The sequence below is a fragment of the Azolla caroliniana genome, unplaced genomic scaffold (assembly GCF_043228905.1).
Source record: "Azolla caroliniana isolate FFs.n. ecotype wild unplaced genomic scaffold, voAzoCaro1.0.p SCAF_20, whole genome shotgun sequence".
NCBI classification, from domain to species: domain Eukaryota; kingdom Viridiplantae; phylum Streptophyta; class Polypodiopsida; order Salviniales; family Salviniaceae; genus Azolla; species Azolla caroliniana.
In genome coordinates, this window is record NW_028230455.1 from 94,088 (window position 1) to 116,141 (window position 22,054).

General features: G+C 39.1%; 1 protein-coding gene across 2 annotated transcripts; it reads right to left on the reverse strand.

The window, feature by feature from the left end:
• Nucleotides 1–1,234: 1,234 nt before the first annotated feature.
• On the reverse strand, nucleotides 1,235–17,757 carry LOC147850670 (plant/protein). 2 transcript variants are annotated; one of them, XM_087336021.1, is made up of 11 exons: nucleotides 17,239–17,757; nucleotides 16,461–16,557; nucleotides 16,342–16,355; nucleotides 15,922–16,230; nucleotides 15,565–15,636; nucleotides 13,964–14,068; nucleotides 13,824–13,868; nucleotides 2,536–2,640; nucleotides 2,231–2,396; nucleotides 1,594–1,712; nucleotides 1,235–1,514 (listed from the first exon to the last, which is right to left on the reverse strand). In XM_087336021.1, exons 1-11 carry the CDS (start codon nucleotides 17,674–17,676, stop codon nucleotides 1,410–1,412), a joined length of 1,575 nt encoding a protein of 524 aa, XP_087192147.1. In that variant the 5' UTR covers nucleotides 17,677–17,757; the 3' UTR covers nucleotides 1,235–1,409. The 2 variants fall into 2 exon arrangements, with proteins under 2 accessions (XP_087192147.1, XP_087192148.1); XM_087336022.1 differs by lacking the exon at nucleotides 17,239–17,757 and adding an exon at nucleotides 16,902–17,168.
• Between the last annotated feature and the right edge of the window lie 4,297 nt (nucleotides 17,758–22,054).

The window sequence follows — 22,054 nt, forward strand, 5'->3', positions numbered from 1 at the left end:
GGTTGGAGTTGGGTGTGCACTGTGGAATTAGAAGCCTTGGAAGTGTTTCCTTTAAGCTCAGACCCGAGTGCGAATGGTGGGGATTGTAATAGTGCGCATGTAGACAAACTTGTAGAAATTTATAGGTTGAGTTGAGGACATTTGGAATTCATATTTTAACATGTAGAAATAAACTATTCCTCGCATCTTGTGAACACCATGTGATGTTCAAGTCGATGGAAGGTCACTCAAAACTCTCAACATGATTTCTTATTGTGAAAGTAACATGGGCTTTGCCTAAAGAATAACCTTTTGAAGGATATCTGGAGCTCGAACAAATCATTTTCCCCACACATGATAAATTGCACACATCACTTTCAATGAGACGTCCAAGAGACGACGCCCTTTCAGTGTTATTGGTTCCTTTACTTTTTTGAGACTTCAAATTATTTGGAAAATTTGCATCCACATCGCTATCAATGTAACTCCAAAGGTGCACCCTTTCATTATAATCCCTAGTGCACGTCATTAGCATGGGCAATGTGCCATTAAAGTATGGGCGACATGGTCAAGGAAGAGAGTGAATCAATAAATCATCATTGTCATGTTGGATTAGGTTTTGGGCCCTACAAGATATAATGGAGATTTGATTTAAAGCCATCTCCATCTTTTAACCATGTACCCAACTTCCAAATTTATGAATTTTGTTTAGTACGTAAATTGTTTAATTTTTGTCCAAATTTGCACATGGCTTGTTATAGGTTGAACTTTTGTGAGCACATCTTACAAGAGTGCGATGGAAGACTCTCATCTCAATTGAAGTATAAAAGAATCTCGTTGGGTAGGTGGGGCAGTGGCCCTCATGGTTCCATCCCTCTAACATGGGTCTACATGCATGTACGCATATATGGATATAAGGATGTATGCATGCATGGATGTATTGTAAGGCATCTCATGAACTTTGTATATAAACATGACTATGCTTGTAATAAATAGTACAACATGTTTCTTGTACTACATGATACATCAATGTATTTTACGACATTAACATTTTAAGTGGACAATGCCCTTATTTTTGCTCTTTGTGGGCTTTCTATATGTCGCAGAAAATGATGTTAATTTCAATGTTGTAAAGCCGTTATGTTTATGAGGGAAATTGTTAGTGCGCATAATGTGGAACCAAAATTATGAAAGCGTTCCCTTAATGAACACAACATCAAACCCATTGCTAAAGCCATTAACCAACAACGCGATCTTGCAAAGCACTACCTTGACCACTACACTTTGTAACCAATAATGTAACTTGGCATTGATCTTTAAGCAATAATTGGCCAACCAAAGCCTCTGATGTAATGTATAAAGGCAATGCTTTCAAATTTCAATTATGCTTTAGCATGTAATATAGACAATGTGACACTATTTAATGAGTATTAGGTTTTCTTACTACTAATAGTGCATGGTATAATTGTTGGCTTTGACAACGATGTAATATCATGCATGCACAATAAGCTTGTGGTGTTCACAACACTTTCATCCTAACAAAAGAAAACATAAGTCAATAGGAAACCTCAATAAAAATATTACAGTGCACATGGAGAAACAATCATCACTTACCATGGCCACGTTTCTAAAATATGTTGTATCATATCCATCTTCAATAGTCGTCGGATAGAGAACTTCTATAAGATCACGTAGCACCACTTGAGGTTGTGCAACTGCCCCCTCAAACCAATCTGTTTTAAGAAGAAACTTTAAAGGCCACACACATACACTTCCCTTCTTTTTGTATTGGGTTCACCTTACTAGTAAGTTGTTAGGCTATCAACTCAAGGTAGTAGATTTTCATGCATCTTTGTTACACCCTTGGCAATTTCTTTTTAACCACATGTCACATAGGTGTATACAACTAATGCTTTCATGATCTCTAAACACTTTAGATGGTTGCAATCTCTGCTACGGTTCCATCAATGAGCATGCACACACATACACACTCACTCACTCACCTAGGGCATGTGTTGCCTAATGAGTTTCAAATTCTTACTTTCACCCATCTTTGTTACACCCTATCCTGTTTCTCCTAAACTACATGCCACATTGGTGTATGCAACTAATTATTTCATGACCTCTAGATAATTGATATTTTTGTTATCTCAATTAGGATCCAATTGACTCTCTCTCTCTCTCTCTCTCTCTCTCTAAAAGTAGTGTATATATTAAAACTACTTGACAATGCAACTCCAAATCTTTCTACCTAGTGCATTATTGGAGCCAACACGTTTGTCGTAACGCCAACATCTCTTGTTGAAGATAAAGGGAATTCCACTTGTATTTATGAAATTTGTGGAGCTCATGAAATTTTCAAGCATATACTTTGAAGGATCAGCTGCATATGTCTCATCAATGACAACATCTAATTCCTGTAATGCAATAGCGGGGAATGTATTTAGTTAGTTATTCCATGTTGTAGCCTATGCAAATTATAGTTTTTTTCTTCATAAGATCAACACAAACTCCAAATCCACATAAACTCAACAAGTCGCATACATACATTCATACCATAGCTATATTGTAAAAAGAATTGATGTCTTTGGGGTTTGACATGTTGAAAGTCGTTAGTAAAATAGATTGGTCCACGTTAACTCCACCTGCATCCAAGATGAACTGTAACAAATCCAATGAAACAAATTTTGCTTGTAGTGAATAGAATTATATACATATCAAAACCTTCTTTTTGGGCTATTTCCCTTATATTATCAGTAATGAAGAATTGAAAAATCAAAATCATTTGAGGTAGGACTACTGTAGGGATGATTAGTGTAATTTTTTTCCTGTAAATAATAATTGTATTAAGTACAAAATCTACAATTACATTAGATGTGGGTGCAATAACAAGGAAGCGCCGTCTAATTCTCACTACATCCTTATCACTTAATTCCTTTGGGTGGACCTCCTCCCTCATGTTACCTAAAAACCTGTTGGGAAAATAGGTCCCTCCGGATAGAAAGAGCACAAGTCAAATAAAATGGAATCGATAGGTAAACTTTGCCGAGGCCAAAAATCGACTAATCGACAATCGATTGATAGTCAATTCAGTTATTAGCCAAATCGATCGAAGCTGAATCGGGAGGGGGGCTATAATTGCAAAGAGCCTAAATGTGCCCTTAGTGGGCCATAGTTGTAAATAGCCCATATTGTATATGAGTATATATACACTTAGGGCAAGTAGTTAGTTCAATAGTGTTAATCTATTGTTGTATAGTTACACGGAGTACTTGCCTCTGTAACTAGAGAGTGAGAGAGAGTGTGTGTGATGGGGTAGTATCTCTGCTGCCGTCTGTCAGAGGAAGACGAGCTCGAGGTCGTTTCCTTCGAGTCTCCTTGTATTCCTCTCCATATTTAGTGATTCGTTTCTTGGGGTTTGTGGACCCCTGTGGTTTTTCCCTTTTGGGTTTTCCACGTAAATATTCTGTGTCTTTTCTACTTTCTATTCTTGGTTGTTGTCAAGATTCGAACTCTTGACATGACCATGTTATTATCGAGTGTTATGTGTTAACCACACATCTAGCATATAATCATGTATATACTTCCTCATTGTAGGTTTTAGCTAGCATCATGTGCATAATTTCTCCCTTGTATTATTTACACTTGGCACATGCATGCGTAGCTATTGCCTACATGCTCTATTGTATCACATGCGTGCAACAGGTATGCATGCCACTTTGTATAAATAGTTGGGTTCACCTTGAAGGAATTCAAGGTGAACAACGCCAGTCATGGACATATCAATCTAGTATTCTCGTTTTGCCCATCTTCTCGATCTTTGCACCCGCATACGTATACGTGTTAACCGGTTGTGGCCGGGTCGATTCTCAACACAACCAATGCAAGGGTAGTGCAATTGTACCACATATATCTCACAACACTTGAGGGGACAAAGGTGGCATCCTGCTAAAAAACATTTGACATGTATGTGTTCATTTACCCTTGAGGAATAAATAGTTTAATGAGTGAGAGTGATTATGGGGGTTATACCACATGAGGACGAGATGATTTAGTCACGTGGTACATGCAAAGAAAAATAAAAAGCAAGCATACAAGAATATACTAGATGAAATATTAGATTAACTTTTGCAGTTACTCTTGATCCATAAAGCTGGAACCCTCAAGCCTAATCCTTCATCTCTACTTTATCCAAGGTATTGTTTCACATTTTCTTCGTAATAGAACTCTTAGCTCATATGTATATTATGAAGTAATTGATCGTCCACAACATTGTTCATTCATTATACAATTGTGTTTGATTATCTCCATTTTGTCTTTGTAACTATGTTGTTGTGAGCATGCTTCAACCCTCTTTGAGGCATACACCTTGGGCACACCCACCTTTCGTCACCCCTTTTGTTCAAAAACGTTTTTGGTGGTGTTCTTGCTATATAAAGTTTATAGTTACTTGTACACATGTTTCATCTAAACCCTAGTTTGTCTAGTAACCTTTTATTTGGTGATAGTGGATAGTTTTCGATACTTGGTTCTATAGTTTTTATCCCTTTGAGAGGGTGGTTTTCCACATTAAAAAATGTGGCGTATTGTGCATTATTTTTTCTTTTTTGTTATGTTTGTGTTGTTTACCATAAACAATTGGCATAAAATTATTTGTGTTTCCTTTCATGACATTTCTAATAGGAGGTGCGAATTAGCTAGTGAGGAGAGGAGAGGGAGATAAAATGATAGAAGAAGTGAATATGTATATCACTTGGAGGTTAGGCAAGAGGTCAACTAAACATGTAAGGGGGTGAGTGTTGAGAAGCAACCTCAACATAGGTCAGATCGGTTGAAGGAACTGAGAGCTGGATCACATGAAGATCAATCGGCTAGGCCAAATCGGCTGGAGAAACCAGCAAGCCATTAGCACCGAAATTCCTATTCATAGTAATAGGAATATTTGAGGAGTTAGTGTCATAGGATCTTTATAGGCATTCAAGTACATGTTAGTACTTGTGTCAGCCCTTTTGAGGAATTGTATAAAGAGTGCTCCCTAAGCACATTTTGATGCACAGAGTATTATTATTTTTGTATTGAGTTTACTACTTTTCTGCTCTCTCTGTCTCTCCCTCTACGTACTATGAATCTATCTCTGTGTTTACATATTGTTCTTTCTCCCTATTGTCCGGCAAAGTCGATTGTATTCGGTGTCCATTGTTAAGCTTCCACATAATTTTTGTTTACATGGTATCAGAGCACAAGTGTTGAGAAGAATCCTTTGCAACTGACTTAGCTTTCCGACACGAGTCATCAACAAGGTTCCGAAAAAGGAAAGAACAAGAACATGGACAAAGGAATGGGTAGCACTCTTTCGACAAAGAAGTTGGACAGAAGTAACTACACATCTTGGGAATACAAGATGCACCAGTACCTGCTTGGGCATGGCTACTGGAGTTACATCCATGGAGAAAATGAAGTAGTGCTAGAATCGGCACATAAGGATTTTCCGGTCTAGGAGCAGGCGACAAGTAGATTCTTGTACTACCTTGCATCTTGTGTGCATGACCAGATGTTGGGCTACATTCATAAAGATAAAATGCCGAAGGAGACCTAGGAAAATCTGAAGAAGATTTTTGCCGCGAGTACCATGGCCCACAAGTTGCAGCTTCGGCAAGAGCTTAACAATATCCAACAGAAGGATATGATAGTGACTGACTACACCACAAAGATCAAGGAGATATGTGATGCCTTGGGGTCCATCAATGTGACGGTGGACGAGGAAGAAATGGTACAAATCTGCCTTGGTGGTCTAGCTCAGAGGTACGGGCTGATTAGGACGACAATTTGCATGAGGGAGAAACCGCCGACCTTCTAACCACGCAGGTGTGTCAAGCAGCACACACTCTGATAGCTAGATGTTGTACACGGGGGCAGATAGGCCTCGTGGCCGTGGAGAACGCGTGGATCGACACGCAATGGTAGTGGCCGACAAGAGTAGAAGCAGAGGCACAAAGGAAGTGCCAATTGCAGTGGACCCTCCACAAGCAAGGGGAGTCAAGGTGGTGCCGGATGTCGGCAAAACAAAGCCACCGATTGTTGGTATTGTGGCTGGAAGGATCATAGGGAAAGTGAGTGCTAGAAAAAGAAGGCCGATTCAGAAAAAGTCGAATCAGGTAGAACCGAACAGGGAAATTGGTAATGATCGCACTATGTAGAAGGCTCGAATCGAGTCGGAACGGGTCCAACCTTCATAATGAAGCACAAGGCCAACTTGATGAAGATGAACATTTCGAAACTGAATATGGTGTGGTACGTGGATTTCGCCGTGTCCAATCACATGCTAAACCATGAAGAGTGGTTCTCATACCTCAAGAAGCCTGAACAACTAGGGGTCGTCGAAACCGGCGATGACACCCCTCAGCCCATCGAGCATATCAGAGATGTCCCCTTGAGCCATGTCGCCTAGAAAAGGAGGTTGAGGAACGTCCTACACGTCCTAACGATCACCAAGAACCTGGTGTCAGTCAGACAAATCGTCGATCAAGGCATGCAAGTTTGGTTCACCCACCACGGCCACTTCATCGAGGAAGAAGGTTAGATCATCGTGCAAGGGTGCCGAGAAGGGAGAATGTTCATCCTCAAGACGAACAACGTTGGCACCACAATGTTTTCCATGGGATAGAAGGTCGAATTGTACATCGACTTGTGGCACAAGTGGATCAGCCACGTCAACTTCCAAAGGCTTAAGGAGTCACAAACGAAACAAATTGTGTATGGCTTGCTGAAGTTCAATGGCCGGAAGGCCCAAGTTTGTGAAGCATGTTAGCTAGGGAAGCAACACCAACTTCCATTCCCTAATGAGCGTAATCGGAGCCGAAACAAGCTCGATTTGATCCATTTGTATGTGTTGGGACTGACATAGAATGTGAGCCAAGGCGGGGGTCGATATTTCGTCTCCTTCATCGATGACTATAGCGACACACCTAGATCTACCTCATAGAGAAGAAGAGTGACGTCTTCTCTTGTTTCTTGAACTTAAAAAGCCTAGTGGAAAGGGAAACTGAGAGGAAAATCAAGTGTGTGCAATCGGACGGCGGAAAGGAATACTTTTCTGGCCAGTTCAATTGTGATTTGTAGGAGATGGGAATTTGCCACGAATTCACCTGCAGATATACATCGGAGCAGAATGGCGTAGCCGAAAGAAGAAGTCGATCAATTATGGAAGTGGCACATGCAATGCTGGAAGAGAAGAGCATGCCCAAATTTGACTGGGTTGTAGTTGTTTGGACGGTAGTATACATTTAGAATCGGATTTCTGCACACGGAGAGGTGTCAATGCATGAGTTGTACTTCAGGCGAAAGCCAAACGTGAAACACCTAAGCGTATTCGGCAACATTGCATATGTGCATGTGCTGGATGGGAAGAGGAAGAAGATGGATGCCAAGGCAGAGAAGTGCATCTTGGTCGGCTACTCACATGAGCAGAAGGGGTACACATGCTACAACCCCCGGAAGAAGCAAGTGCGAGTGAGCCCGGACGTCATCTTTGAGGAATCGACGTCTTGGTATTCCCTTTCATCTCTAAGTCCCGAAGACTCTGTGTCGATTGCTGAGTATCAGACCAGTGAGGCCAAGATGATCTTGGAAAAAGAAGAAATCGACACTCAGGAAGTGAGTTTAATTTCATTCCGACTAAGTGGGACGAATGAAGAGTTGGACCGCGACAGTCAGCCAATTGACATGTCGGCAAGTGATGAGGACTCAATCGTGCAATACCCATGGAGAAAGCCAACGAAATGGCTTACCCACAAAGAGAAAGGGAAGAAGAAGATGTCGAAGCTCGGAAATCTTGAAGGCACGTCGGATCTGCACGAGGTTATACGCTCCTCGTAGATCGATTTTTGTAAAAAACTTGGCACCATTAACTCGCTCTAAAAGACTTGATATAAGAGGAAGTGCATACCTATTCCAGATGGTGACCTTATTTAAGCCGCGGTAATCAACGACAAGACGAAGTGAGCCATCTTTCTTCTTGACAAAGAAGATGGGTGCTCCGGCCGGAGATTTCAAATGACAAATAAACCCGTTTGCCAAGTTCTCCTCTATGTAGGCTCGAATGACTTCTAACTCGGTGGGTGACAAGTTGTAGATTGGTCCCCATGGTGGCTCTGCTCCTGGTTGTAAATCGATGGGACAATCGTAGGGACGATGATGAGGAAGAGTACTGGCTTTTACCTTGTCAAATACGTCGGCATAAGGATGATATTTCGCCGGAAGTTGCACTAAGGATTCCTCCTTAATATTGCTGGAAGGATGTACTGATATGGCAAATAGGAACATTGCCTCCTTGTGTCCTTCTTCGCGTAGTTGACGTAATGAAATGGTCGAAACTCGATGAGTAGATTCTTGGGGTTGTCGATACCAGACTTCTCTTGTTCTCCAATCTATGTCTAGATTGTGTAGTTCAAACCAAGGTAATCCCAGGACAATGGGATGCTCTGGACTACAAATAATATTAAATGATACTACACACACAAAACTACCTAGGACAACCTGAATGGGTTCTGACTCCTCTACAATTTTCTCGGAAGCAATGGGACGACCATCAATGACTACTACAGATGCGGGGCAAGGAAGTTTTCTTAAGGATATCTGAGAAGCTTGGGCAAAATTTCGATCCATGAAACAGGAATTGGCTCTGGAATCTAAAAGTGCTAGGACTTGTACTGGGGGAGTACTTTTAGTACTAACTATGACTTGGGCTAGGAACACATTGCTAACTTGCTTGGAGGGAATGGAACCACTAATGGGTTGTACAAATCTAGGGTTGTCCAACCAAACGACTCCTATTTTGGCTGGACTCAATCGTTTAACTCTTCATCTAATTGACTAAGGATTTCAAATTTGTTTGAGATACTTGGGCTATTAGTACTATTAATACTATCAGACACTCTATTAGTACTATTAATACTATCAAACACTCCTAAGGGAAAATTTGACTCGGGTTTAGTACAAGCTACGATTTGATTTACCTGTCTTCTTGGCATATGGGGACAATTGATTGCGATATGCCTTGGTCCACCGCAATACAGACATAATCGATTTGCACGACGTCGTTGATTTTCTTCTTCCGATAACAGGCCACGTCGACGCATGGTGCCAATCTCCATTGGTGTCGGAGTATTTTCTTGGGGTACGTCATGTGTGAACACTTTAGCCGCGATTGAGGCATATGTGGGCTCCGACCTATAGCGTGGTATTTGTAATTGACATTCGGAACGTCGTTCGAAAAGGCGGTTGTCACATCAGACCGCTCGACTGATTGCCTCTGTAAGAGATTTTGGTTCTTTGGGGAAGGTTAAAAGTAAATCTTTTACATTGTTTCACAGGCCGTAGCGAAACTGCTCCATTAGTGCCTGATCATCCCGGGGAATATCAGAGGCGAGTAGACGGAAATCCGCTGCGTAGGTAGAGGCTGGACGATCGCCTTGACTCAATCGTCAGATCTTGTTGATCGTCATCCTGATGTTGTCGGTGTCTCCAAAGCAGGCTTTAAACTCACTAATAAAATCTTCAAAGTTATTAAGCAAGGGCGATTGTTTTTCTAGAAGCAGAGCGAACCATGCTAAGGTTGAGCCGCTAAGCAACGTGCCTATTAGGTCGACTCGGGATGCATCAGTGGGGTATCGGGAAGGATGCATTTGGATAACTAATCGTACTTGATTAAGGAATCCCCTGAATTGTGATCGCGTTCCATCAAATTTCACAGGAAGTCCAATCTTCGACTCTTTATGAAATCCTTGGGGACTTGATCCTTGTTGTTGCAATGCTGCTTCAAGTTGTTGTGCCTGTAACGCTAACTCCCCATGTTGTTGCTGGGTTTGTTGTTTTTCTAGAGCGATTTGTTGCAGATCCCCTATCAGCCGTTGGTTTTCTTGTTCCAAGGCCACACATTTTTCTTTTAGGCACTGTAGCTCAAAGAAAACGGATTGATATTCTTGGGCGCTAATAGTAGCCATAGTATAGGGAAAAGGGTAGGAGGATGAGGGAGAACGACAAGTAGGCTGGAGGAAGAAAATTGGTTCAAACTGTCAGGAATAGTACTAAAGCAAAGAGGGAATTAGTACTAAAGAAGAGAAGTACTATTAGTACTAAGAGGATGGGACTGCGTAAGATTCCCGAGAGAGAGAGAGAGAGAGAGAGAGAGAGAGAGAGAGAAGAGAGAAGAGAGGAGAGAGAGAAGAGAGATAGCGAGGAAGAGAGAGAGAGAGAGATGATGATAACAACTAATATATTATGTGAAGGATAAGTACAAAATGGCTAAGAGGCTTAAGACAGGCGTTGAACCAATTTGGTTCAACATAAATGCCTAGTGCCTTCTTTTATAGTGTTCTCAGGAGTAATCCTGAAGCTTCTAGAATGTTCCAGAGAAATCTCGAATATACATTAATTTCCTATAATAAAACTTAAGTGAAAATAATATCCTACATATTACAATAGATGGTATAATGGTCAAGAGCTCGACCCATATAACATAAGGTCATGGGTTCGAGTCTTGCCATATCATGACAGAAAGTGGTAGAAGTCTATGAGCCAGAGAGCTACACAAAGGCATCACGGGATGCCAAATGGTAATCAACCATGGAGGAAGAAATGTAGGCACTAGCTGCTGCATTTGAACTGAAGGATTTTGGGGGAGCTTCATTACTTCCTCGGGATCAAAGTGATCCACACCCTCGACGGCATATTGCTCACTCAACGACATTATGTCTTGAATATGTTGTACAAATTCGGAATAACGGATTGCCAATCTGTCACCACTCCTCTCGATCGAAACTTGAAGCTTTGTCATGACTCGGGAGCGGCCTGTGATGAGAAACAGTTCTAGCAAATTGACACAATGGATCACCGTTCGACATCAGGATTCGTGTTCTCTCTTCGGAGTACCAATATCATGGAGCAGCAAGAAATAGCCAACAGTCGAGCATTGCGGTTGAATATCGAGGAGCCACTATCGCTACTTGCGAAGCCATATGGCTCAAGCGGCTATTGCAACATCTACAAGTGGTGGTTGTTGATCTGATTCCAATATGTTGTGACAACATCGGTAGCATACAACTAGCAAAGAACCCCGTCTTCTATGCTCGCACGAAGCACATAGAAGTGCATTATCCTTTTGTGCACAAGTGGGTCCTGAGTGGTGAAGTCGAACTGAGGTACGTTCGATCCGATCAACAAGTTGCCAATATTTTCACCAAGGCATTCAGACTAGACAAGTTGCAACAGTTCTCGGAGATGCTTGGGCTCCAACATCTCGACGAGCCACACTTGAGGGGAAGAACAATTGGGAGCTCGGGAGAGAACAACAAACGTGATGAGCTGGAGCAAGACCCAACTGAAGGTAAGAGGAGCGTTGAAGAAGAAGACAAATTGGAGAGGAGAGCTGACGAAGAAGACGAATTGGAAACAACCGGTTCGGGTAATGGAAATGATTCAGACGAGATGAATCATATAGACGCCAAACGAACAAGAAGGCCAAAAACAATGCCGATGCGGGAGTACCGACGGGTCAGGGAGCACCAAAATCGTAAAGGTGAGAAGAAGGCCGACATAGGCCTAAGGAGTAGACAAGCTGACCGAAGAGGTTGAGGAGCATGTGCTAGGAGACAAGCTGTCAAGAGGAGCCAAGGTGAAGAGCCGACAAAGCTTGAGGGGGAGTGTTGAGAAGCAAGCTCAACATAGGCCAGATTGGCTGGAGAAACCAGCAGCACATTAGTGCCGAAATTCCTATTCATAGTAATAAGAATATTTTAGGAGTTAGTGTCATAGGCTCTTTATGAGCATTCAAGTACGTGTCAATACTTGTGTCAGTCCTTTTGAGGACTTGTATAAAGAGTGCTCCCTAAGCACATTTTGATGTACAGAGTATTATTATTTTTGTATTGAGTTTACTACTTTTCTGCTCTCTTTGTCTCTCCCTCTATGTAGTGTGAATCTATCTCTATGTTTACCTACTGTTCTTTCTCCCTGTTGTCCAACAGAGTCGAATGTCTTCGGTGTCCATCGTTAAGCTTCCACATCATTTTTGTTTACAGTGAGAGGATAAGTAGATGGGTGAACGAGGTCATGTGGCTTTGTTAGGAGGATTGGGATATAAGAAAATGGACGGGTGGAATTAGACAAGCATGACTGGAAGAGGTGAGGGAAAGCATAGAGGGGCTAGGTGCAACACACGTGTTTGTGGCGAGAGACAAGGGAATTAGGTAAATTAATGAGGCAAAGAACAAACATTAGCGAGACACATAGGAAGATAATGAATTAACACACCACGATTGATCTTGATCTACTTGAAATCAGTTGGTATGTAACACATGAACTATGCTTACAACTACTCATGATTTTACAATCACACAATTCATATGACTTTACAACCATGCATTAGGTTTACACTACAACCTCACAATCAACCCACCCTCACAACCTTACAATACTCGACAACTTGGTGGCCATGTCATTATTGACCTATGGTGAGTGAGGTTTCCCCTTTTGATCTACAACTATATCTGTTTCTCACCTTACAAATGTAATTGCTTAACTTGCAAGGATATCTAACATCTTATGTAGTTTCCTTAAACTAGTTGTTTCTATTTTGTTATATGCATTGTGAGATGTTCCTAGCCCTGTACGTTTTCATGGTTCATGGTTGAGATACACCTAGAACCAAAACAAATGTCTATAAAAGTGATTCTATCCAATGGCTCATGGTATTTACGCTTCCTTTCTAGCAATTACATTATTAATTTGGAATGTAAATGTCCATGAGTAGGTATCTCATGCCTAGATTTTGGGCATTGTGCACCAACTCCGTTGAGGTGGAGCATATTTTTATGCAAGATCTAAAGAATTCTAATGGGCCAATTGCATGTTTTGTGCAATTAATACAACTCGAATGGAAGATACCATGGTTGTTATTGAGACCCCAACATCCATATGTGGTAGTTTGAGATTCTTGGATCATTGATATATACAAGGCTGTAAAAGTGACTCACACATTTCCAAAGTAATGTGTTCAAATTGTTATACTAGTAAACATTGCCCAAGTAATGTTTTCAAAATGTTCCCTTACACCAACATAGAATACCTAAATTATTTAATTATGTCAAGTGTTATATAACAAACTTAACCGATAGTACAGTTATTACACCTATAGTTCATTGACATTTTATGACCAAGTTCATTAATTTAGTGATTGTAGAATCTTCAACGTTTCTATGTTCAATTTCAAATATATTCCCATATTGTTAGGAATGCCACTATATTAGAATTCAATGATAGTGCATTACAATCATCTTGACTCGATTTCCAAATCTAGGTATGCCACTATGACCGATGAGATTATTGTGAATGATGACATCAACCACATTGAATCACTATCATCTTGGTAATAATGGCCCAAACTCTCTATCGTTGCCATGACCTCCAACTCTCCTTTGTGTGTGAGCTCAACATAAATGAGTAAAACTACATATGACCATGGTACTCAAAACCCTTCAATAATACTACATACAGTTAGAGTCTTGTGTTTGTGTTCAACTTGTGTTAACAACACTACCTATGGCCAAAGTGTCATGTGTGTACGCAACCCAAGTGAGTAACATTGTCTACTAGGACTAGAGTCTCCCATGTGTACACGAAGTCACGTTGGTGACGCTCCCTATTAGGAGTGTCTTGTATACTCTAACCCAAGTCATCAGCAATCGAGCAAAGAATTGGATCACAAATGTTCGAGTAATGTGTGAAGTGTATGGCTAACAAACAGTAGGATGAGAGAAAGACAAATGTATAAGTAAAAGTTGGCATACCTGGAGCTTGTATGGAGTGTCGGAGAAGGTCCACACGCCAAGGTCCTTTTCATATGGGAAGAGAATAAAACTAGAGTTTGAATGGTGGAAGGACATGATATATTGGGCATTGGAAACAAACATCCACATGAATTACTCACCCCATTATATCTCAACCAACCCACCAATGGCTTCTTGGATGGCTTGTTGGTGGACTCATGTAATGACATTATCCTTGAGCTCAAGCACTTGTAATTGCTCTCTATCTGTATCATTCATGTCATACAAATTGAATATAAACAAAATTCAAGTGATTCTAATCCACAACCCAAAGTAGTTTTGAATTTGAATACAATCTACAAGTTACCTAAATTAGTTTTGAATCCAAACCCACAACCCAATTTAGTTTTGAATCCAATCTACAACCTAAATTAGTTTTGAATCCACCCGGAAACGCAATTTAGTTTTGAATCCAATCTACAACCTAAATTTGTTTTGAATACAATCCACAATCCTAAATTACTTTTGAGTCTAACCCACAACCTTAAATTAGTTTTGAATCCAATCCACAACCCACAGTTATTTGAATCCAACTCACAAAACAAATTAGCTTTAAATCCAATCTACAACCTAAGTTAGTTCTGAATCCAATCCACAACCCAAAGTAGTTTGAATCCAACCCGAGACCAAATTTAGTTTTAAATCCAGAACCTAAAGTAATTTGAATCCAAACCACAACCCAATTTAGTTTTAAATCCAATCCACAACCCAAAGTAGTTTGAATCCAACCCACAATCCAAACTAAATTAAATCCAATCCACAACCCACATTAGTTTTGAATCCAATCCACAACCCAAATTAGCTTAAAATCCAATCCACAACCCAATTTAGTTTTAAATCCAATCTACAACCCAAAGTAGTTTGAATCCAACCCACAACCCAAACTAAATCGAATCGAATCCACAACCCAAACTAAATTGAATCCATTCCACAATCCAAATTAGTTTTGAATCCAATCCACAACCCAAATTAGTTTTGAATCCAACCCACAACCCAAATTAGTTTTGAATCCAACCCACAACCCAAATTAGTTTTGAATCCAACCCACAACCCAAATTAGTTTTGAATCCAATCCATAACCCAAATTAGTTTTAAATCCATCCCACAACCCAAACTAAATTGAATCCAATCCACAACCCAAATTAGTTTTGAATCCAATCCACAACCCAAATTAGTTTTGAATCCAACCCACAACCCAAATTAGTTTTGAATCCAATCCATAACCCAAATTAGTTTTGAATCCAACCCACAACCCAAACTAAATTGAATCCAATCCACAGGCCTAATTAGTTTTTAATCCAATCCACAACCCAAATTAGTTTTGAATCCAATGTACAACCCAAATTAGATAGATTTGAATCCAATCTACGACCCAAACGAGATTGAATCCTATCCACGCCCCAAATTAGTTGAATCAATCCAACCCACAAACCCAAACTAATTGGCGTCCATGATCCAATCCCCACCTAGATTAGTTCTACATCAAAATTTAGATATCAGCAGTAGAATCATACTCACAATGGTATGTAATTCCAAAGGACTAGACATTAACTTTTAAGGTTAGCCATTAATGGCGATGGAGTAGTTTTATCTGGTTAGCCATTAACTTAAAATAGTGTGTGAATCCAAAGGATTAGTTTGATTAAGATTGCCACAGTTAATGACAATGGTGGAAGGAAGTAATTAAATTAAGCAGTTTTGCCTGGGAGTAGATAGCATTTGCGGGCGCCTCAAGATCGAAGAATGCAGCCACGAATTTAATCCACTCCGCACGCTGCATCCATTAAACATTCAATCTCATCTGAATCTCTACTCTTCCTTTCATCCAATCTAAATCTGTTCTTGAATTAAAAACTCTACTTAGATTGGGCTGAAGAATTTTGGAGAATTCGGAGGTTAGGGATCGAAAAAAGAGTAGAAATTAAGGGTTCGAAAGACCAATTAATTCCGAATTGGATTTGATTTTTGGATTATGATTTATGATTGATTTTGAATATGAATCGAAGATGGGATCGAAAAATGGATTAATGATGGATAAATCTTTTCTTTTTTTATAAACCTGGAGGGGTCCTCGATCGTCCAAAGCATCGAAGCTAATGAAATTGGATCGATTCAGATCCGAAGAATAAGTGGGCAAATGGATCGAACCGAAGAGGGCATCTAATCGATTCAAATCATCATCATCATCATCATTGTTTTTTTTGTCATCTGATCGAATCATCTGCTTAGATTTAGTAGTGTTGTGAAATTGGGCAATGGTAGCTTCAGAGAGGCCTACTGCAGAGGAGATTATGCAAGCAGAGGCCACTGAGACACTGCCGCCATAGCTCCCCTGAATCAGCTTCAGCTTGCCAAGGCAGCCCAACAACTGCAACAGAAAGAATGATTTAAAGACGAAAATGCAATTAATTATACAATACATTTAAGATGGATGAATTAAAATGAAGCTCTCAGCATAATTTATTTTTTTTGTTTTTACCTCTAAGAATCCCACTGCAAAAGACATAAAAAAAAACAGGAAAAAATTGTCAAAAATTATTTTAATGAGACAGAAAGAATGAATGGATTGAATATATGTATATATAAATTTTGAGTTACCCAGAGAGCTTGTGGCTATGGTGTAATTGGTGAGAGGGTCTGGGAAAGCACTCACATTCATCTCCGGATCCTTACCCCGGTAATCATCCTCCCAACCCTTCACCGATTCCAATCGAATCGAATGAAACACAAATCATTAACAAGATCAAATCACTTGACCATATCATTAAGCTAAGTTTGATTGATTTGCATGAAAATGTATATGTATATGCCCATGATTCTCTAGTACACCTTAATTGCTAGATTACATCACGATGATTAGCAACCCTTAATCACACATATGGAATGAGATTTAATGATGATGGGTGTCCTTAATCATGTATTAAATCTAACGAAGTGGTGATTAGTGAACCTTAATCACATACGACACATTACATATTTGTGAACCGTAATAACCCATATTACATCAAGCTAAGAGATGATTAGTGAGCCTTAAATTACATATGACATCAAACATAATGAAGATTAGTGAACCTTAATCACACATTTGACCATGATGATTAGTGAGACTTAATCACACATTTGCTCATGATGATTAGTGAGCCTTAATCACAAATTTGCCCATGATGATTATAACCTTTAATCACACATTTTCCCATGATTATTAGTGAGCCTTAATCACACATTTGCTCATGGTGATTATATATAAGCCTTAATCACAATTACATATAAAAGAATGATGAGAAATGAGTTTGAAAAGCAATGTTTAAAGGCATTGCTTATAATGTGGACACAATATGTGAGGATTTGTGTGAGAATGCAAGTAAAGTGTGAGTACATGTAGGAGAAGGTAAGTGTAGTCGGAGGCGAGGTTCCTAATGACTTTGAAATCGGTGCCGTAATAGAGGGAGAATGCGGCCCCGGACTCGACAGTGGCCGGGAGGGCGAAGGGTTGGTCCGCGGGATTCCGCGGTTTCACACTTGGACTAGGAACTCTAGCACCAGGACTTGTTTTCTTATTGGGATCATTATAATTGGGATCATTATGGATGAGAGAAGTATGAGGAGCAAGACGAAGAGAATGCTCCTTTATTGCATTTGAATTGGTACCATGACTTATACTAGACTTGTCTCTCGAGGTTATTGGCAAAGCACTCGACACCATGACCATCTCATTCTTAATATTACCATTTGGACGCAATTCATATGTCGGCATTGCCACTAGTAGCCACATATAACACAATGTTGCTCCTAAGGTTTGCTTAAACCATGCCATGGAGAGACTCAACTCAACAAACTGATTAAGCACCTTGTTAAATGTGAAAGCTCAAATGTGTTGGAGATTCATGAGTGATGGGGTTCACAATTCTATCTATTTGTAAGATGAGATGGGAGGAGCTCACTGTACCAAAGGTTGTTACTTGATTGTCGGAGAGTATTGAACTACAGAGGTCTAAGAATATATGGTGGTGAGTGAGTGTGAGCACTAGCTTCAAATGGTTGTGTTCATGTTCATGAGGTTCGATATGATGGTTCCAACTTCCATTATGTCGGTACAAATCTAGAGAAAATAAAGCGAGTTGACAAACCAAGAGAGTGTGAGCACTAGCTTCAAATGGTCGTGTTCATGTTCATGAGATTTGATATGATGTTCCAACTTTCAATGTGTGAAATGTACAAATCAAGTGAACGTAAAGTGCGCCGACAAACCAAGAGAGGCACTGACACTTCACTTTCAGTGCGCACCACGGAGAAAGAAAGCCTTAGTTTTTACTAACCCATTTACACTATCACATGAAGCAAAAGACAAAGCAAGACTTGAGAGAGATAGAGACCATGTGTGTCACACCCACACATTGGATGGTAAATAATTGTCACAAAATGTACCTCGTGAAGAGTTTCATTATTTACTCTCACAATATTCATGAGTACGGAACCAAAGAATAAAACTTCCAATCCTACTTAAAGGAATCCAAAAATATGCAATACCATATAATAGACCTAAAGTCTTCGTACTTCACCGGTAACTTGATAGTTCAATCAAAGAAAGTCCTTTGTAAATCAAGTTCTTTGATTCTTCGAAGTTGAAGTTATTGTCTAGCAAGAAACCGTTTTATAAGAGGATGTAGAGTGTCCCATTTTTATAATTGTTTTACAAGATATTACGAAAATTAACATGCTAATATTTGAGTTATTGGGCCTCTACGATGAATGAAAATTTTACCAACATTGATGAGATCAAGACATATATATTATGGAATGAATCGTGTTTAGCAGACCTAGAGTTAGTCCCCCCAACCCCTCTTATTAAGATAAATCAGGATCCCTTTGTTATATCTCTCATGTTATTCTTTCATAAAGTATCTTAGGTTTTTGTTCTCATTTTCACTTATCTAATAGATTGGTCTTTTGTTGGGAAACAAAAAAAGTATCATGACCAAGGACAAGTTGATTGTCGCAATTGGCACAAACTTCCTAGGTGTGTAATTGCATTGCATTGGCAAGCACGTTTGTGCCCTACTCTATGAGTGCCAATAATCGAGCAAATTCTCTCATGATGCTTTTCATTTTTCTTTGAGGTTTCACACCATTAATATAATGCAATAAGTGTGTGTGTGTGTTGATTGTCTTCAAAGAATCCTAGGTATTGATTATTAATGTTTTTGTTGGATTTGGTTTACTACCTTTTTTCCAAGGGAAGGTATTAGTAGTTAGAGAAGTTGGTTTACTACCTTCACATGGATAGAAATGTGAGAGTTTGTTCTGTACAATGGATTTCCAGTCCAATATGCCCATATCTAGATGGGCTTGAGTCTTGACAAACCCAACTTCCCTATACATCATTGATCTTACCTTCGCAAATAAATGTATGTAGGTGTTAATGGCAAAATGTGGGATTCTTCGCGTATGATATCAACTAGAACAAGCATAACAAAGAGGATGAGCTAAATAAATAAAACGAAGCAACAAAATCTCATGTAAAAAGTGGATTTTTTATTAACAAGTGTACAAATTGATGGATTATATATTATTTTGAATTTTTAAGTTTGAGTAGATAGTGATTAAGAGTGTGAGTGTTAGTGAGATTGTGATAGAAACTCATTTCAATTAAGGAGTATTTGTTTTAAAACTCTCCAATTCATACTTCTGTAGTTAATCTGTTATTTTTCTATGCTCAATAATCATTGTTGATAATGAATAACGAACTAGATGGTGTGTCACATTTTGGTACATACACAACATCTCGTGACATTTCTAATCATCTCCCACAATTTCTATAAACCTTGAATAATCAAATAATCTACCTAGGGTTCACGTGTAACTTAAGCATGGTTACTATTTACACCTTTGAAAACTTGATGTTTTTGGGAGTATGTGTCTGCAGACAAAAATGTACACTTGTGAAGAATCTATATTCTTATTGTCACGAAATCGGTTCTATCAGTTACAATGATAATGTTACGAGACAACTTGGAAGTTTCAAGTTTTTCAACACATTCTATAGGCCATATTTGACCCCTTTCACGGTTGAGAGTCGAATTTAGCATCTTTATTTTAAGTGAGACAATATAGACACTTTGTCAGAGAAGACAAAAGACTCACACATTTGTGTTTAACTAACAAGATACAATGGTATTTGAGTGATACACATACATATGCAGTTGAAGTGATACACATATGCAATAGGAAGGCATTCCTTTGTACAATATCCACTAACAAAATGTTACATGAAAAGCATCACGAGAACTCCATGACCATTAGGTGTCCGTCATCCTCTTTAGATTTAAGTAAACTAATGTGTCTCATCTTGCTATAGGAGCCACATTTGACTATTTTTTATGATTGTTTATATATTAAATAACACTTCTTTCTAAGAAGTCTTCATTACCCTATGTTAAATTTATCATAATAGATGTCATGGGAGTGGTGTTCTTCAATCGTTGACGTTCCAATGTAATATGTTTGAAGACAATGAAAGTGCGACAATGTGGAGTTGATACTAGAAACAAAGTGGACTTTGATTGTTGATGTTCCTAATCCATATGTCTTAAGGCAATGGAAGACCAAATTTGCCTCACATTTAGCTAGTTGGACCAAGGTCAATGTATACTTGTAGGTGGTATGGTTATGGCACTCTCAAGTGGGTTGTCTTTCATACAAAGATAGGTATATGGAACCAACCTATGTGACGATTTAACTTCCACTTCTGTAGATTTGACCTTTCCATGCACTCATTCATTAGCTATATGTTACTAAGAAGCATGAAGAGCTCCAATAAAACATCAAGGACAATAATCATGAGTAAAAAGTGAAGTAAACAATGACAAGATTTCTAATAGACCTCGCACACATATGTAAACATCTTTTATATGTCTTTTATACCTTTCAAACATTTGCAAAGTTGCCTTGGCAATATGTATTGTTCAAAACCGGATTAACACTCTAAACAAATGATATATAAGATGTTGGCAATAAAGAAATGGCCTAAACGTGTGGTGTCTAAACACAATCATGACATGATGAAAAATGTATGGTGTGATGACAATAATGAAAAATGTCAATTAAACACTCTAATGGAACATTGTTAAGAGGCACAACCATAAGGTTTCGATGTTAAAACATAATGTGAGGCATACATAATTTAAAGAATTAATCATTCAAAAAATTGGATAATATTCTATATATCATATAAAGAAAAGTCTTGATCCATTATTATGTTTTACCATAATTTAAATGGAGGCTTGATCCATTATTATGGTATTTGTGCTCTTGTTTCATCATAATCCAACCATGATAGTGTTTGACTCCTTGCATTATTGATGTGATGGTGAATCTATGAGCACAGAGAGTTGAAGAAAACGATGCACAAAACTATCTACATTTTGATATTATTCTCATTGTTTACATCCAAACCATGCTATTCAAGTTATGTTTTAGTTAGTTGGGCCTATCTCTAGGCTTCATTTGAACCTAGAGCATGGTTACTAAACAATTATGTCTTTGTTTGTAACATGGCTAGGGAGAGATCGTAAGTTTGTCATGAGGCCTATGATTATAATAACACAACAAGACAACATACATGGATCTCTACATATGATTCATCTAACAATGCTTGAACTTGCGAGCTAAGTCACATAATGTTCCAATATGAACATGTCCCTACCATGTATGCATCCTCCTACAAATGAGCTTGTAAGCTAGACCACATAAAGATGAAATGATGTAGTTGTCCCAAGTTTAATGACCCCATACACCCAATGGGGTGAGCCAAGAATGTAGTGTCGTGCAAAATTTCACACTAGGAAGCCCAAGCTAGTGTACAAGCTCCAATCCAAGGCCATCATAAGGGTTGACTTAACAAATGCTATTGAATGAAAGAACAACCTAAGACAATTTTGTTGAGGTGTAACCCACAACAACACTAGGATGGTCTGCCCAAGTGTTGATGCATTGACTAGCTTCTATCTATGATTCAACTAACGACACGAAGCACCTAGGAGTGTTACTATCAAGTCCATATTTCTTCAAATGTGCAAGCATGGAGTCATATAACAAAGGGCAACCATAATATCATGAAAATTTTAATGCATGGAACAATCGTTGTTGGACATGAACAAGTACATACCCACCTAAGCTTGACTAAAACTCGATAT